General features: G+C 36.9%; 1 protein-coding gene across 1 annotated transcript in view; it reads left to right on the plus strand.

Annotated features, from left to right (window-relative positions):
- LOC136044002 (uncharacterized) overlaps positions 1–19,502 on the plus strand; it is a 50,512-nt gene that overhangs the window by 16,493 nt on the left and 14,517 nt on the right. Inside the window, exons 3-5 of the mRNA XM_065729090.1 lie at positions 4,586–4,672; positions 15,055–15,190; positions 18,228–18,416. Coding sequence (XP_065585162.1) covers positions 4,586–4,672; positions 15,055–15,190; positions 18,228–18,416 — 412 coding nt within the window. The remainder of the gene's footprint in view (positions 1–4,585; positions 4,673–15,054; positions 15,191–18,227; positions 18,417–19,502) is intronic.

The raw sequence follows: 19,502 nt of genomic DNA on the forward strand, positions 1-19,502 counted from the left end.
AAAGTAAAGAGCCTTAATAAACCAAAAAAAGTTGACATAAAGTCAAATAATTTTCCAAACGTAAAACCACCACAAATCACCATCAGTAAATAAATCACACCAAAAACGAACAGAAATTACAAAAAATAACGGAGTTGACCACAAAATAATCAGGTATTAAAATGAGTTGGGCTGACGACCTCCATGTCTTCTAAAGACCATAAAATAATTTTCACTTTGAGCGACTCAACCGAATAGTAACCAAAGCTCTAAAAAGCAGAATTTTGATAATAATATATACATTGAAAGAACTGGCTTTTTATGTTGATTCCAAGTATATAAAGTTCATTAAGTTTAATATTACCAATCAAAACGTACGAACCTGAGAAAATTTGCCTGTTTTTAAAAAAAGGGACCCCCCCCCACTAGAAAAAAAGCGATCCAAACAAAAATAATGCCATCAAATTCAGCATGTCAGGGAACTCTACGGTGAAGGTTTCGAGCTCCTATCTACAAACAAGAGGAATTTTGTATTTTTTGTATTGTATGCGTTTGTATTGTATTTAATACATGATCGAAAAGGCCGGGCAAGCCAAAGAAGCAGCGAGCTATGGAGACACACGAACCATATACCGCCTTACCAAAGAAACAGTAGTTAAGTCAAGTATCCAAGAATGCCCGGTGAAAGATGAAAATGGAAGGCTCCTAACAGACGCGGAAGAACAAAAGAAACGGTAGGTGAGTTATTTCGAGGCCCTGCTGAATCGCTAGACGCCAGCGATCCCACCGGATATAAAAGACCAATCTCTCTTCATTCTTCACATCAGTGATGAAAAGCGACAACCGACAAGTTACTCTCAGCAGCCAAAAAACTTATGAATGGGAAGGCCCCTGGTAGAGACCGTTTTTCAGCTGAAATGATCAAGTTCAGCCTGCGTCGGACCCTGGCCATCTGGCTATCCTTCTTCTGGTTCCTCTGGCAGACCGAAAAGTTCCCCAAAGATGGGAGAACAGGAATCTTAGTCAAACTCTTCAAGAAAGGAGAAGCGAAAGGATGCGGCAACTATAGAGGAATCAATCTTCGCTTGATCCCTGCGAAGCTCTTCCCGATGATAATATTAGGAAGACTCCAAGCTGTTCTTGATCCTCACTTACGTAAAGAATAGCATGGACTTCGGTCGAAATGATCTTGTGCTGATCTTAGTTTTACTATACACACCATGCTGGAGGAATCTAACGAATAGAGACAGCGCTTGTATATACTCTTCGTGGACTTCGAAAAGGCGTTTGATTCAGTAGATAGTCAAACCCTGTGGAGAGTAGTGGGGTTTTACGGCATTACCAAGAATTTAATCCTGCTAATAGTTGCTATGTACGAAGAGAAAAAAATGCTGTGTTAAAACATCGGACGGCAACGCACGTGGTTTCAAGGTGATGTCTATTATCAGGCAAGGCTCTGTCTTGTCACCTCTCCTCTTCGTCCTCCTCGTCTTCCTTTCTCCTCGTCGGCTCATAGAAGCCGACAATAAGTAGCTTCAGGAATTTCTGAACAAACTCGCAAAGAAAGCCGATCAATTCGGACTACAAATCAACGCCCCAAAGACAAAAGCTATGTCCATCTGTAGTACACCCATGGGAATGCAACTAGGAAAAGAGGATATCGAACAGGCGACAGAATTCAAGTACTTAGCAAGCCCAGTTACTTCCAGTGGTGACTCTGAAAAAGAATTGTGCACCAGGGTAGCCTTGGCCAACGTATCATTTCAGAGACTTCTACGGCCTGGAAATCCACCATATACTCGCTGAAGTTGAAACTTAGGTTGTTCCACCGCAATATACTGTCTTTTCTGAGTTACGCTATGTAATACCTTAAGCTAACTGCGGAACAGGATAAACGCCATACCGCCTTCGAGAATAACTCTCTTCACCGAATCGTTAGAATAAGTTGGAGAGACCATGTCAGAAATGAAGAGATCTGTACCCGCACTGGCCAGCCAGATATCGCAACCGTTGTACTACAACGTAGACGGCGATACCTTGGACACATCCTCCGCATGCCAGATAACAAAAATACTCGTCCACTGGCAACCGGAAGGTACCCGTCACCGAGGAAGACCAAAGAACACGCTCCGTAGGATGTATGAACGTGACAGAAGAGCCCTTCATACGACTCTCATTCCAGAGTGAAAAGATATACACGCAGTGTCTCACATGAAGAAAGACTGGAGGCTACTCACCGACGCCCTGTGTGCTTCTTTAGGCACTGGAGGAACTAAGATCTAAGGTAAGGTTGTATTTTTTGGCAGAAGAAAGACCACATATTTTTTATGTTTTTTTTATTTGTTTGTTTTTTATCGTTTTTTTTTTCTCAGGGTTAATTGCATCGACCCAATCGTCCTATAATATCAGAAAAAATATCTTTCAAACGGAAAATAAAAGTTCTTGTGCCCTGTCTTAGGGACCAAATTGATTGGAGGGTACACCTTCTAAGTCCATTTTCTTCCTAAGGACATCCTATCAAAATTTTAATATAGCCATCTAATGCAGCATCGCTGTATTTTTTGAGCAAATGGCTATCTCAAAACTCAAAACAAAAAAGTAACAAAGGGACATTAGAACTCAAAACGAACAGAAATTATTCCGTAAATGAGGGAGTGCCCCCTCCTTAATATCTTTCTCTTTACACTAAGACTGTTAGCACTTTTAAAAAATGCTTCCTATTTTAATTAATGGCCCCTATATTTCAGTAGCCGTTCTAAAAAATTGGGATGAACAGTCAAACTTTAGCGTAAAGAGTAAGGTATTGAGGAGAGGGCAAGCCTTCATATGGAATAGTTTCCGTTCGTTTTGAGTTTTAATGTTGCTCCTTACTTTCAGTTTAAAAAAACTGTTTTTTTTATATTTGATTTCTATTTATTTTTCAAATAATGCTGAAAAATATTCCTCCGTGAAAATTTCATCAAACGTAAAATACATCCCCCCCTCGTCTAGTTCCCACCAGACAGTTCCATCCAAACTGAAAAAAGCGATAATCTTTCAAAATTATTTACATAAATTTTTATTAGGCTCTTTTGGGTAATTCATAATTTTATTAAAATTTTCTCTTTTAGTTTCATGGTATGTGTGGTTAATAAATAAATGAAATAAAATGGTTATCTAAATTGTATTATTAGCGTTGACCCTCGATGGACACTGGGTAGAGATCGGGCGATAATCCAGTGAACAATGGTGACGCAGGAAAAGCCCATCAAAGCGCCATAAATAGACAATAGCACGAACTTGAAACCATTATATTCCATTTAAAATTTTTGTCGAAATATCACCCTTGCCACTGTGGACATCGGAGTTTTCAATAGATATCACGCACCAAGTACACGATAAAATAGGTTCTTTGGGAGCACCTCATAAACACGCAAGTGATATAGACCGATATTGTATATAGAAAACATGCTTTTTTATAAGCGATATAAGCGAATAAGCGAAATTTGTAATTAATAAGCATTTTATAAGCGAAATTTGGTATCAGTGCTTCTAGATTTACCAACTTTTTGCGTAGTTACTGCGCTTATAAATCCTTTATGTAAAAACTGTATGATTTTAGCGTAAAGAGCGGGGGAATGCGAAGGAAGAGGCCCCATCATATGCAGAACAATGTCTGCTCGTTTTATGTATCAATTTTCCTCTTGGCGTTCATCCGACAGAATGCACGATCTTTCATTTCTTTTGTGAAATTAAATAAAAAAGAGTATTTTCTTTGAAAGAAAAAGATTGGCTTTCTTTCCTTCTTCGGAGTAAAAAGGATATTCTCTGCCAGAATCTGACAAAAGCGCTACTTGATTGAGGGAAATTTTTTTGCCATTTCCATGACTTTTAATTTTCATTTGTCACAGTCATTTTCTCTGGTCATTGGTTTTATACAGTTACTTCTGGGAAAAATAAATAAAAACAAATAAACACCTTTCGAATGTTTGACCACAGCATATAATTGCTTTTCGCACAAATAAAATACAAGCTTTCATGATGTAGATAGGGACTTGAAATCTCTGCAATGAGGCTCTCCAATATATTGAATGTTATTGTGTAATTTCCACAAAGATCACTCACCTATTAGGGGTGGTTTTGCCACTTTTTCGACAATGGGGCATATTTTCTTCAGGTTTGCAACTTGTGGTAGTTAGCTTTAACATTAGTTTTTTTAATATATGCTTATAAACACACTATAAAAGTTTGATTAGCGCCTTAGAAAAGGACCTTAAATGTGTTATCAAAAATCATATCTTAGAGTTTTGGTTATTACTAGTACGAGTCGCACCTTACTTACAAATCGGAAGGTTCTGAAAAAACTGGGGTTGATTTTTAGATCGTTTATTACGGATTAGTAGGTATCTGATTCTACCATATTCTTAAATATGAAAAAAGGGAACCACGTTTCTCATACTAATTCTAAGATCCAATTGCATCTGAAGTAATACGGACTTATCTACGACCAGTTCAAAATACCTATCCAAAAAACTTAACTACTAAAATAATAACTATTATTTTTGGAAAAAAAAAGTATTCATGTTTGTACGTTACTATTTGTCATATTATCTTATTTACATTTTAGAGACAGGAAGGAGTGGTGGATATGGATATGGAAGTGGGTATGGACTGTCGACCGATCCTGTAACAATTCTTAGTTTGCTAACCTTAGGTAAGTTACCTTAAAGTATATTATTGTGTCTAAGCCAAAGCTTAAATGGAATTTTGGCATCTTATCGTGAGTATAACATGAACTGGAAACTGCTAGAGCCTTTGACAAAGCAGTGCTACACAATAGGATTGAAAGAGAATATATATATATATATATATATATATATATATATATATATATATATATATATATATATATATATATATATATATATATATATATATATATATATATATATATATATATATATATATATATATATATAGTACCAGGAGGCCGGGAGCTTTGCCGCTGGGCGTCTGCACGCTGGAAACTGCTAGAGCCTTTGACAAAGCAGTGCTACATAATAGGATTGAAAGAGAATATATATATATATATATATATATATATATATATATATATATATATATATATATATATATATATATATATATATATATATATATAGTACCAGGAGGCCGGGAGCTTTGCCGCTGGGCGTCTGCACGCGGCAGGCTACTATATATGTATTCTCTATGTCGCTTGTTTTACCGTCAGGGCCTCGAACTTTGTTATTCTTGAGCCTGCAAATGGCATCTCTCTCCTCACTAAATAATGATGGTGGATTAGCATCGCACTTAAGTTTGGGAAATCCTTATAGTACAGTAGGGTTGCACGTAAGAGGTGGATGCAATTTTTCCATCTTTTTTTAATCTTGTCAAGTGATGTAATATCGCCAAGAGGCCTACCATCCTTGTCTAAAATACTAGCGGTAGTGGCTGATGTTTTTGTGGCAAGTTCCTTGACTGTTTTGTGCATTCTGTGACTATTTCCAAATTTAAAATCATTTTCGTAAAGCTCGGATTCTCTCGTACGTCATGTCTGAGAGCTGCTCTTACATTTTTTTGAACTGTTCGTTGAATCCTCTTGCAGATCTCCTTACTTTCGCGGTCCCGTTTTTTGCAGACCTGCCGTTTTTGCTCAGAGAGTTCAAGGATTTCATTATGTCATCTAAGGTTTTTTAGTTTTATATTTACGACCAAGAATCTCCTTGTCCGACTCCGGAAGTGCAGTATTCACCTTCTCGACTAATTTATCCAAGGCGTCAAAAGTTACTGGGGGGGGGGGGCTAGCTCAATTTAGGGACTTAAAAACTTTTCTCAAGTGCCTGTACGAAAGCTGCGTTTGTTGATGGTTCTTCAAGCTTTTTATTCTGAAGCTTGGAATCTTCTTCTTCTTTGCAGAAAGAGTCTTGAGTCAGAGTTTGGCTAGTGTACTCATTACCAGGACATGATCTGATTCGAAGTCACCTTCATGCAGGGCTATGGTATTTTTTACAGATGATTTCCAGCGTTTCAAGATGAGGATACAGTCGATCCCATTTGCTGTTTTTCTGTCTGTGGATATCCAATTTGCTTTCTTTCTCTTTCTATGTCTAACCTTGGAGTTCGTAACAAAGAGTTCATTATCCCTGCAGAGCTCAAGTAGTCGCTCACCTCAAGCATTCCATTTCCGAGCCTAAACCTGCCTAAGACATCGTGATCTAACTGTGTTATTCCCTCAACGATTGGATCTAAGTCTTCCGTCGCTATCAGAAGATTTTTCATCGGGACTTCGTCAGCTAGAGTCTGAAGTTGTTGATAAGAAAAACCTCAACTTCTTCATCTGATTTTGAGGAGTCTGGAGCGTACACTTGGATGACAGTGTGGATTTGGCTTTACATCTCAAAAGAAACCCAACACCCTGTCGGTGTCTTCCATCGCATCTGCCGGAGGATGATAGTGTGATATTGCTTTGTCACTGTTCTCTTGAGCCAGGTAGGTGGGTTTCCGAGAGTCATAAAAAGTTCCATCTGTATCTTTCAGGCTCTTTGACCATTAGTTCTAATTTCCCAGGTTTTGCCAAAGTCCTTACATTTAAAGTGCCAGAATAAAATGGGTTCTTCTAAGTTACGTTCGGATTTTACTCTTCTACAGCATAGTTATTCTCTATGGGAGTCGTTAGAAATTACCGGAATGGCGTATCTTCTTCCGAAATCGTCTGATTGTCGGCTTCCCAATACAAGGTAACAATATAATTGGCTATTTCATCTCGGCTTTCGTCGGTTGCCCCAGACGTGGTCTTTATTCAACTGATCTATCATATTTTTCAAGGGGAAAGTTTTATGGCTCTTTAAGGACAGCTCTATGACACTCCTCTCATTCCCTTGCAGCTTGCTGTTTCCTCTATCCTGGGAGTGCTCCACCCTCTCAGATTCCTGTTAGTTGAATAGTTATTTTGTAGCTGGGACTAGGGTTTGATAATGTCGGACATATCCATGCGCCTTTGGGTCCAGCATATAATCATTGAAGGAGCCCTAGTTCTTCCTTAACTGTTTTTTCAGCCCCGCAGTTAGGGGATCCAGTTACAATCTAGGGCCCCCAGAAAATGGGTCCCCCTTGGTCCGTGCCACTTATGAGTTAATCAAATGTATATCCAATATCTTTATAATTTTCTTTTTTTCGAAAATATTTCGTTTAATTGATGAAGATGGGACTTTCACTCCATCTTTTTCAGCTGTTCGAGTTATTCGAAGGTATATCCGATATCTTTATCATTTTCTTTTTTCAAAAACATTTCGTTTGGTTGATGATGATGAGACTTTCACTCCTTCTGTTTCAGTTGTTGATGCAAGGGTAGAAGGTACTCGGTTAAATTTATACCTGGCAAAACCATTCCAGTCAAAGAGATTATTAACAAATGACTCAAAATTAAAAATGATATTAACGGGAAAGACTGAAAATTGAAAATGAAGCTGATTAGCCCTATAACAGCATTGCATTGACGGTAATCGTCCAGGTCAGTCTTTCATAGGATATAGATCTACAATTATTGTAGACTATGTTGGCTAACATGAAACCTTCAGCAACGTTTTAACTACCATATTTCACTTCAATATCTAATAGCATAGTGTACTTGTAAATCCTAACCGTAGTCATACACAAACTTTCTATATTACCAGAAAGAAGCTGCGAAATTCATGAAACTTATATCAAACAGTTCGTGGTAACGAACTGTAGTAAGGAGCCACCCAGCTCAATAGTAACCAAAACTCTAAAAAATGGAATCTCGATACCATTAGCTACATCAAAAGAATTGAATTTTAATGCTGATTTTAAATATATAAGTTGTATCAAGTTTACTTTTACCCATCAAAAGTTACGAGCCTGAGAAAATTTGCCTTATTTTAGAAAATAGTAGAAAACACCCCCTAGAAGACATAGAATCTTAACGAAAATCACACCATCAGATTCAGCGTATCAGAGAACCCTAATGGAGAAGCTTCAAGCTCCTTTTACTGTTTAATAAAGTAGAATTGAGAGAAAGAGTCAAACTTTAGCGTAAAGATCGGAGTGTTGAGAAGGGAACAGCCCCTCTCATACACGGAGTAATTTCTGTTCGTTTTAAATTTTAATGTCGTTCCTTACTTTCAGTTAAAAAAAAACTAGTTTTTTATTTATTTAATAATTATAAAGCGGCCGCCGTAAGTCTGTAACTCTATCGGAAAAGCTACACTGCAGAGTAGATTTTTGACAGAGTTTTATATGCTTAGTAGTTTCAGGACATGAATGCATGGTCAACGTCTAACTTGTCTTTTTACATAAAGTTAAAAACACTGAGAAAGACGAGAAAAGTTTAATTTCTTGGGAAAGATGAGGTGAAATGAGGACACACAAGAAAGAAAGTAGCAGTGGCTGCTTTATAGGTACCAAGTTACTAATCTCATAGCTCAAACTAAAAAAAAATTAGTTCACACGATTGCTGCTTGTTTTAACCAGCAATATGTGCCACAAAATCCTTGTGGGATAAAACAAGAGGATTGTTGATGAACCAAAGTATGCAATAACGAATTGTTGGACAACAAAGTTGTGTTTTTATCTCCTATCTTCTGAGACCTTGGTCCATTTTTTCATTTTTTGAACCAAGCCCTTTCTCCTAAGGCCTGCAAAAGAAAGAGCGTGGGGGCTCTAAATTAGAGTGGTGACTCCTCTTGGAATTAGCGTAAGAATCAAATATGATATGAAATACGGCTGACAATTATATAGTTGTGAATAAAAACAGAAGTCTTACCTTTCCTGGCGAAATCCCTGCAAAACTTATCCATGAATTTGCTATGTTCCTCGTCCTGCCCCTTTCCACTCTGATTAATCAGTTTTTTACGTCAGGAGTGCTTCCCTCATTTTGGAAGAAAGTACACATACGTGTCATTCTGAAGGTAAACACACCTAAGGGTTGTAAGGACTTGAGACCCATCTCCCCAGCCCCGTGCTTTCCGAAAATGACAGATTCTTTCATACTTCGCTGCCTGTTGGCTTAAGTGCATACAATTACGGAGGACTCCCTAAATGCGGAACTTCTGTCTCCCTAGTAAGAATGTTCAACCGTATTCTAAAGTCGCCGGAGACCCCAGGTTGTTTTATTGATCTAGCTGTGATCAATTTTCGCAAAGCCTTTCTTCGGCAGCCGAAGGTATACACCCTCCTCTAAAGAGACACTGACTCGGGCTAGAGTGATATAACCTATGGCGCCCCAAAAGGCAATAAACTTGCAGGCATAACATTTCTCGCTATGATTAACTACATCCTAAGCGAGCATGAAGACAGGTATATTCATGAAGCGCTGTTTGCTAGTGACATTTTTGATGAGCTAGATTTCCAATGTCATGAATCCAATCTAACCATTAATGCTACCAAGTAAAAAATACTCCAGCTAAAATCCCTTAAAAAGAGCCTTCACCCCCCTTTCGAAGTCCCATTTCCTGTTGTGTCTGAAGTGAAAATGCTGGGAGTAAATTTCTTCAAAGACTGTAGTTTTGCCGCACATGTTGACTGTGTACTTAGGAATGGTAACACTTCCCTTCAAACACTGTCTAAAATGCGTCGTTTCGGTTGCGATTTCAAAAATCTTCTCCGCTCCTACCATTGCCATGTGTGGCCAGTCTTGGGTTATGCATATCCTGTATGGGGCCCTTCCATACAACATACTGCTCACCTAATGCAGGACCCAGAGTCAGTGCAGAAAAGGGCAGTTATGATTATCCTGGGATGTAGTGATATTCCCTACTGAGAAGCACTCAATAAATTTGAAATCCAATGCCTTGAGCAAAGACTGAGCAATCTCATCATGAGATTTAGAAAAGCTTTGCTGTCAAACCCAACTCACCGTGATATTCTTCCTGGAAATTCCCCACCAAACAGAAAAACCAGCCAAAAATTCAAACTGAAACCTATGCGTGCACGAACATATCGATATTGTAATCCATTTGTGCGATTTTTTACGTCTACGTTTAATATGTAATGTCGTAATGTTTATCTATGTTTAGCATAGAAAGTTGTGTAATAAACCATCCTCTCTCTCTCCCTCTCTCTCTTCCTCTCTCTCTCTCTCTCCCCCTCTCTCTCTCTCTCTCTCTCTCTCTCTCTCTCTCTCTCTCTCTCTCTCTCTCTCTCTCTCTCTCTCTCTCTCTCTCTCTCTCTCTCTCTCTCTCTCTCTCCTCTCTCTCTCTCTCTCTCTCTCTCATCTCTCTCTCTCTCTCTCTCTCTCTCCCTCTTACAAGAATTGAAAACCCATTTAGGAATTTAAAGTTATGAGATATATTTAAATATCAAAAATGTAAAAATATGAATTAGGTTGTATTTTGTTCATGGTCTGGGAAAAAGCTGTCGGAATTCTTATGTTAAAAAAATAGTCAAATTATCAAATCTTTCTGCTAAGACCTCTCTGATGAAGAGGAAATAGGAGGAAGGCATGCGGCCTTTTTGAACAAAGTTCAAGTCTTATATCTATGATCAGTTCCACAAAGAATATCTATAGGTCCTTGTATTTTAAAATCTTCTATTTTGTGTTTCAATTTATGAAAAATATTAAATGCTTTAGTTTAAAAATTTATGAATTAACCAGCTTTTCAAATTAAACTGCTTAAGACATTAGAATAAATTCTAAGCCAAATCACTAATAGTCCCTTTCATGGAATAGATCAACATTTAAAAGAAACCTCAGTCAACTTGCTTCACATTAGCCTGGAGTCCTTTGATAAACATGACCAGATTTCATTTGCTTAATGTGCTAATGTGTAGGCAATGAGGAGACATAATGTCTGGGCCTAATGTATAGGCACTGGAAACAGGAAAAGGACTTTGAATTTTCTAAAATAGTTAAGCAGAATGTCATAGTGACATAGTGACATGGGTATAGTGACAAAGCGCTGTCGTTTTCAAAGTACATAGCTCCAAAAGTATTCATGGTTGGTGTTCAGTCCTTCAAAAAGTTGCATTCAATAAACACTGCTTCTTCTTTGCCAAATCTGACAGCTCACATCACTTGAAAAGCTCACAGTTTGAAACCATATGCTGACGTTAACGACGTTCTTGCTGACTTCTAGCATCATGATGAAAGAGAGTATCATGTTACTGCAGTACAAAAATCTATGGTGGTTGTCGAAATACCAAAAAGAAACAGGATTCCAATTGACCATCCAATTGACCAATTGACCAATTGACCATAGAATTTCCAAGATCAAGAGGAAGGATTAAAACACGAAAAATATTCAGACCAATGGTCCCGGGTGTTCTATTTCATGGTTTTCTTGAACTAGCCCTGCGGAGTCTTAGTGAAAAAAAATTGATTTCCTTGCAAAAAGTGTTGAAAATGAAGGGGTATTCTGGGGCTTGTTGCAATCTATGATGAATTGCAGGAATATTAAATTGTGGGAATATTTTTTCAAGCCATTCACTAAAAGCGTGAAATATGCATCTCCTCTATTGCAGAATGATATAGTTGATAGTGAAGGTAATGTCATTCGAGACGTAATTTTGAATAGAGCAAATATTGCATAGTCTTTTTTTTACAGTGGATGATGAGATGAGTGATATAAACTAAAACAGAGCTTGATCTTGTCTTCCATTTCTATAATAATCACCAAAATATAAAAAGTTTTTTATTTTGACGGTACGAATTTGACTTGAATGGAAACTGGAGTCTTGAAAGAGCAAATTATTAGACTCTGTTTACAGTTTAGATTAGACACGAACAAATTAGTTGGAATTGGCTTTGCTGGAGGTAGTAGCATGTCCGGCTTGTGCAGGACGCCCAAGCAGAGATACGAAGCATTACCCACTTACTATTTACATGCACTGTTTAAACCTTGAGCTGATGAAGACCTCCAGACTAGACTTAACATATGGAGACTTGCAAAAAGTTCTTGTTTTTTCCTATTCCCCAAAACAAACTTAGTCACTAGCTTCCGCTCTGCCGAACACAAAAAAGCAAAACTCCTTCGCTTTTGTGATAGCCTACATGGTGGCTTGAAAAGCATGGTAGCATTATCAGTTTTCTGGAGCTTTTCTCTGCTATTGTTAGAGTACTTTAGAACTTCGTTGATAACCAGTCCGATTCTGGTTTAATGGCAAAAACCAAATCCTTAATAGCAGCCAATATCGAGTTCAGCTTCATTTTCCCTGTAATTCTTGTTGTAAAAGTAAGTTCGATTCTGCTTTCAAATTTAGTTTCTCTTCAGAAGAGAAAATTTAAAACCACTTACCTACTCTGACGATATTGATCAGTCCAATTCTGTAATAAAATAGCTAGTTGGAGTGGATTTTCCTTCTTTTGATTAAGAGGCATTCCAAACATCTGACAGTACTGGGGCACTCGCCTTCAATACCAAGACGCCAACGTCGGTGATTCTCTTCTTCAGACGCTTCTCTTTTTTTACAAAGACTTTGTCTTTTCTCCATACCGCGAGCAGCTATGTGAAGAAATTAATACCAAATTTCTTAACCACCGAGCTACACCATTTCAAGTCCAGCTTCTGTCCCCTCGTTGTATTGCTGATCCTGTATTACCCGCGGTTGTGACAAAGCTGGAAAAATATAAGCATTTCTGTTTTTCTGAGACCAATCTCCTTGTTAAGCAAACTGTCTGGCAAGCCAAATGGATGTCTAGAGGCGAGTCTGGCCATCCCAATATAGTTTCTAAGAATCTCGGCGGGCTCTAAAAATAGATGAGCAGTGCCGCCTCACTACGATCGAAATCCCCATGACATATTACTGGTATTACTTCGTTCACACGTTGACTTGTCAGTTATTACGTCTAGCTGATTAGTGAGTTAATTTGGCTGTAGAAACATTGAGAGAAGACAACCTTCATTAATTTTCTGTTGGTCATATGCAATGCATAAACTACAAGGATTTACAGTCGATAAAGCGGCTATCTGCTTGGTTAAGGAACTTTTTCAAAATTTCAAATTTCGCATTGAGCAGACTAAGATCTTTGCAAGGATTGTGAATTAGAGAATTGCGCTGTGAGAAGCTTATAGAAATAATACATTGCAACACGGATACAGTAAAAACGAGACTCTATCTTGTTGCTGCTGGGCGTAATTCATCTGGAACTGCTTTCATCATCCAGAGGACTGCACCCCCCCCCCCAGAGGATTGTGCACATCAAAAATAGAACAGCCAAAAAAAGTATGATAAATAAAAATAATGAAGACAAGAATGAATTTTGGAGTATTCTACCAATATTCAAAAATTCTAGGTATAGGCAAAATGTACGCTGTAGAGCGTCCTATATTATTTATTTTACATTTCTATTTATTTTCATTTTTTTTTCATTTTTTTTTTGGGGGGGGGGGAGATACCGTAGTAGGTACGATTACGGTTAAGGGAAACTAAAAATTAGTGGCAGCTGTATAACGATTACCCTACGATGGAAGTAAGCAGAGATAACGGGCTAAGGCCAATATGCATGAGTAAATACTTCCCGTGAAATTGGTCTGGTATCGAACAAAGGTGTCATTAACTAAATGGTAGGGGGAGGGTGGTTGGTTCTATCGACGGGTCGGTCATTTCTAACGACTACCTTTGGGTTAAATTACTTCATTTTTTTGTTCTTTGCCGACTGAGACGGATCTTCTCTCATTGATTTTACATCATATGTTTCCACTAGCCCATTTACCCTAACAAAAGAAAAAAAAGACAGCAAAATAATAATACTTTACGTAACTATTTAACCAACTCATTTTTTTTTCTCATTGGCTGAAAACATTGGGAGAGTGACGTCTCCCTGCCCATGCGTCACATCCCTGTGAACAACTATAGTATATAATACTAGTTCACCCTATTGATCGATAACATGCCCACACATGAGAAGGGTTTCTCGTTTGAAGTAGTTTTAAGGAATGTTTTTAATTTTTTTTATTTAATTTAAATAACATGGAGTCAAAGTCTAAGTCAAAACTGAGCGAATATAAAATTGACCAAGTTCTTAAGGAATGAGATATACTCTCTATAAAGAGAGTTTTCAAAAAAGTTCGTCAAGCCCTGTTCACAAAAAGTATTGGGTATCATCAACTAGGCACACATCAGAGGGCTATCCCTTCTGAAGTACCTTGATCCTCCTTGGGGCAAAATCATCGTTTAATACCACCAAATGGCAAAAAAAGCACCATTTCCTCAATGCAAAATAGCTTGTTCACTTTACAAGGGCTCTAGAACTTTTAATTCCAGTTTGAAAGAGCCTTCTATGGATCTTCCAGGATCATTGGCTTGAAATCATTACCCCTAGGAAACAAAAAAATTATCATTTAACAAATTAATATTTATGCACGTATCCGTTATCTTTCTTCTGGGAATAACTTAAGTTCCACATTTTTGTAGGTTGGAACTTAAAGCCTCATCAAGGGGGTTCTCCCCTCTGATGGTAAATCTATTTCTCCCCCCTATGGTAAATCTATTAGTGTAATTCTCATTAAAAAGACTTGCCTTTTTCTAGCTGCTTTCCCGGATTTTCCCAAATCAGGCAAATTTTCTCAGGCTCGTAGAGTCGTAGTGTTTGATTCTCACATATAAACAATTTTCGAACTAATTTCTTTCTTATGAACTAGTTGATTAGAAAATTGACAAGAGAATTATAGTTAATTTCCAAAAACAAAAAAAAAAATTGAATCAGTAGTCTCGCTGTTTTCCTGTGAGTGAGCCACGCAAGCATGAAAATTTTTATCTAAACATTCTGATATCTAAACAAATGTCTGTTTACGGTTAACTATAAATTTGCTTGAATGTAGCTAACAAAATACAATAAACGAAGAGAGTGTTAGGTAAGGTGTATTAATCTGTCAAGGGGAAGCGCATGACTTCAGAAAGGTAGATAAATAGTTCTACAAGCTAAAAATCATTTTATAAACAATATACAAGACTATAAGAAACAATATTTCTCTTAAAATTGTTTTATTTACAGGGTCTAGAGGAATTTTTTCTATTATTTAGGGTTCGAGAAATTTTGAAGTCCACCTAAGTTTCTAAAATTTATTTGTCTTGTGTGCTTATGTACCTGATTTTTAATTTTTCTTCCTTGATTCTCAGGAGCCCTAGTAATTCAAAGCCTTTTGAGTTTGACCACAGCATCTTCTGCAAATAAAAGAAGCTCACAAGATGGACCTCTAGAATGGATAGCCCTCTTTGATGACTGGATTCCCAACTCCATTGTCAACTACGCAAGGTGACATTTTGACAACTCTTTTATTTTTCTTTTGAAAATTTCTTCCTATTTGCATGTCTAACGGCTCGGAGCGTTAACTTGCATAAAAATAATCAATACTGTCAATCCCTAAAAAAACACAGAGAATTTTTTTTTGTAATAGCACATGAGGGAGCAGTTGGGAGAGGGAGCACATGAGGGACCACATGAGGGAGAATATACCAGAGTGGCACACCAATACACCTCTCTTTGATGACTAACTTCCTGATTCTATTAGCCAATATGCAAGAGAATAATTTGATATTTTTTTTCATCAACATCCCTTTGCATCAGAGGATTATGCGCACGGTTGCCACCCAGTGATTTATCACTATTTCTAACGATATTTTATATTACCTAAACATAAGTCACTAAATCAGCACAAAATCACTAGATTATTTAAGACAATCACTAAAATAGCCAAACAATCACTAAAATGTGGTGGTTTTCATTTTCAACGGGATGCAAGTTTGATTATGCGCTGAAAAGGCTTCTCTTTGGCTTATATTTTGCTTTTTTATGTTGAACTACTGTCTTAAGGCCTTATATTTTTAAGACGCTCTTTGGGTATGATAATGGTCTCTTTTAGACATTAAACTTGAGCTATCTATTAACCTGTTGTCTTGAGCTATTTGGATCAGTTCGTCTATCGGACGGGTTGGACTTTAACTTTAGTTTTTGAATAAATCTGCTCGTTAGTCACTCGTCAGAAGGACAAAACCGACTTTTTTTTTTAATGGCTATTAGGGAAGCAGTCGTAGAACGTGCCTAGATGGCTTTCATAGATGAGTGGATTTCTGAATCCGTTGTCAAACAGTTCGTGGTAACGAACTGTAAGTAAAGAGCAACACTGTCTAATAGTAACCAGAACTCTAAAAAAGGGATACTTGATAACAACTAAAAGGAATTGGATGTTTATGCTGATTTCAAATATCTGAAGTTCATTAAGTTTAAAGCAACACAACAAAAACTATGAGACTGGAAAAAAAGCTACCTAAAAATTCCAAAAAAGGGAAAAAATACCCCTAAAAAGATGATGAAAATCGCACCATCAGATTCAACATATTAGAGAATCCTATTGTTGGGGTTTCAAGCTTTTATTTACAAGAATATAGAATTTGGCATTTTATTTTTTCCTAGGAAGAAAGATAGCGTGTTTTTCCCCAGGGCTGATCGTGTCGAACCAGCAGTCCTTTAAAATTGGGGAACGGCTTATTTGAACATAAATTAAAATTCTCGAAATTTTGATTAGTAATGTTTTTGCATACTGTTTTTAAGACACGGACTCATCAAAACGATGCCAAGTTATTATAAATCATACAAGGTATATGCCAAGGAAAATTAACTAACTCCTTCAATTTCACCAAAATTAATAATTAATTAATATCATTAATGTTTGCCATAAAAATGTATGGGCTATTTTCATAAACCCTGGAAGATTGAGTGCAAAGTATAACGGAAAGTATAACGGATAACGGAAATACAAAGCAGCCAAACAACAATTGTGTCTATTTTTATAAGACTGCATTTCTCGATGGATATTTCGTAACTTTTTAAATTATTTTTATTTGGCTATTAATTCCATCTAGAAATTTATTATCTTTAGTTTTTCTGAACACAAGAATTCTAATGGATACATCACAAGTGCCTTCATGGCAGAAGGGGAATAAAAAGCATCCCCCCCCCTCTCACTCCTGAACCTGATAGATAAAAAAGGAAAGGTAATTTTTTATTACATGAATAGAAATTAGAATTTTTTTTTGAAAAAACAGTCTTTTCTACTCCCCCCCCCCCAAAGTAAAAATTTTGTAAGGTAATGTCTCTCTAAAAAAAAGCACCAGACAGTGCAAATAACAATATTGCTGTTAATTGTGACAAAGCAAAGGGAGCAAACCTTAAACCAATATTAAATAACATTCATAAAATAACAAAAGGAACCATTCAAGCGAAGGGCTAAGACTCAAGTTACCATGTGATATAGGCTCAGAGGGGGCTAAAAGTAAAACTGGTGCTTACACTCTTTTCCGTATGTAAAACAAACTATACAGATTACGACTAAGTTGTTTTATTATAGCCCAAAGAAAACCTTGCCGATGGAGTCTCATACTTGGAATCTCCCTGATTATGTATTACTCGGCTTAAACTTGATATCTTCTCTTATTACTAAGAAACTTTTTCCACAAAAAAAGTTTTTCAAAGAAAAGTAAAAAGCTCCATTGAGCCAAGAATGAACAGAAGTAAAGTCAAATCGTAAAAACAACACAAATCATTACATAATTTGCGCTTTGCTGAAAACAAAATACGTTTATAAATGTTACCACTTTTATTGCTTTCATAAATAAGAAATTACCAAAAAAATTAAGGAACAAGTATGAGTATATCTTAATTAAACTGGCAATCCACGGTCATTTGTTTGTTGTCTTTTTTTTGCAGAAAAGTGCAAATTAAGTTCTGGTCTCTGAGGAGGGATGGGCCCTACTTTTGTTAATTTTTGCTCGTTTTGAGTTTGACTCGGCTATTTATTGTAATTTCTGTTCGTTTTGAGTTTCATTTATTTATTGATAATGATTGATGTTGGGTTTTAACCTTGGAGATTATTTGACTTTATTTCTGCTCATTCTTGGCTTAATGAAGCTCTTGACTTTTCTGTGAAAAACCTGTTTTGTGGATTTTTTTTTTAACTAAGAAGAGAAGATATCGAGATTAAGCTGGGTAATAGCTAATCAGGGACATTCCAATTATGAGGCTCCATCGGCAAGGTTTTCTTTAGGCTATAATAAAATAACTTACAAGGCGTTATCTGTATACGTAATAATTTAAAATATCCAACATGAAAATATTCCAGCAGAAAAATCTGAAAACCATGAACATTTTTTATCTTCTCACCAGCCTCTACTTCCGCATCTCATTTTTTCCAATACTTTATATTATTCATTTATTTTATTTATTTAATTTGACATGTTAGACATCATTTTCGTTTTTCCCTAATTTTTATCTCATATTTTCTTTTTTGCTTTAGAAGTATCGACAAGGAGTCTTTATCTGGCTTACGTACAGTTTCTGGAAGTCTATGGTCCTTCCGTGCCTTAAATGGCATTCAAGAGCCACATAATATAAAGAGTGATTGCATGCGTCGAATAATGTGTGAATGCAGCCTTTGCATTAGTAGAGACAAAACCTTGCTTAGAAGTTTGTCGGAAAACATTTTGTAAGTTAAACTTTAAAATTTCAGAACTGAATGGCTCACCACACTCATTTCAGGAAGCAATTGAACAAAAAAAAAACAAAAACAAAAAATAGAAAATTGACAAAAAAACGTTCACATAGAGTCAACTTTAAACGTAGATACTAGGAATATTTAATATTATTTAATAAGAATATAATAGACAGCGCAATAGCACTGCCTAAGTAAAGATTGAATTTGGCACAATATACTAATTATATATTTATTTTTATATATTATTATTTTTTGGTTTGTGTAGACCAGGGCACTTTGTATCGAAGAAGTTGTCATAGAAACTTCAAATAGGGCTAATTATATTGGAAATTAAAAGAGCTAGTACCCTTTTTAATAGTCAAAAGTGATCGCCATTTCCTCAAACACATCCAATCAAAATATTGAGATAGTCTTTCTGTTCAGCGTAGTTGAAAGGTCCAGAATTATGATTTTGAGGATGACCTCCCCCCACAGCCCTCAGGGTTGTAAGTTGTTCCCTGGGGGCATTTAAGGTTTTATAGAAAGCGTTATCGTAGAAACATCCAAAATGACTCATTCAATCAGAAACTCAGAGGGCTAATACGCTTTCTAATAGTTCAAATTTATGGAAGGGCTAATACCCCCCCACCCCACGGCTGTCTTTTCCCCAAACACTTCAAATAAAAGTTTTGATATAGCCATTCGGTTCAACGTGGTTGAAAGGTCTGGAAATTGTGTCTTTGAGGATAGCAACCTACCCCCTCCCATTGCCTTCAGGCCAAGGGCTGTATGTTATACCCTTGGGGCATATAAGGTTTTTATAGAAAGCGTTGTCATAGAAACTTCAAAAAGGGCTCATTCAATTGGAAACTAAGAGGACTTTTGCCCTTTTTATTAGTCAAAAGCTATCAGAGGGTAAATGCCTCCCCTCACGCCTGTCATTTCCCCCAAACACTTCCAATCGAATCCTTTCCCCAAACACTTTCGGACACGTCCAATTATGTCCGGAAGTTATGTCTTTGAGGATGGCAACCCCCTAGAACTCAGGGCAAGGATTGTAAAGCTATACCCCCCTATCCTCAGTGCCCTGATAATAGG

The sequence above is a fragment of the Artemia franciscana genome, chromosome 2 (assembly GCF_032884065.1).
Source record: "Artemia franciscana chromosome 2, ASM3288406v1, whole genome shotgun sequence".
Classification (NCBI taxonomy): domain Eukaryota; kingdom Metazoa; phylum Arthropoda; class Branchiopoda; order Anostraca; family Artemiidae; genus Artemia; species Artemia franciscana.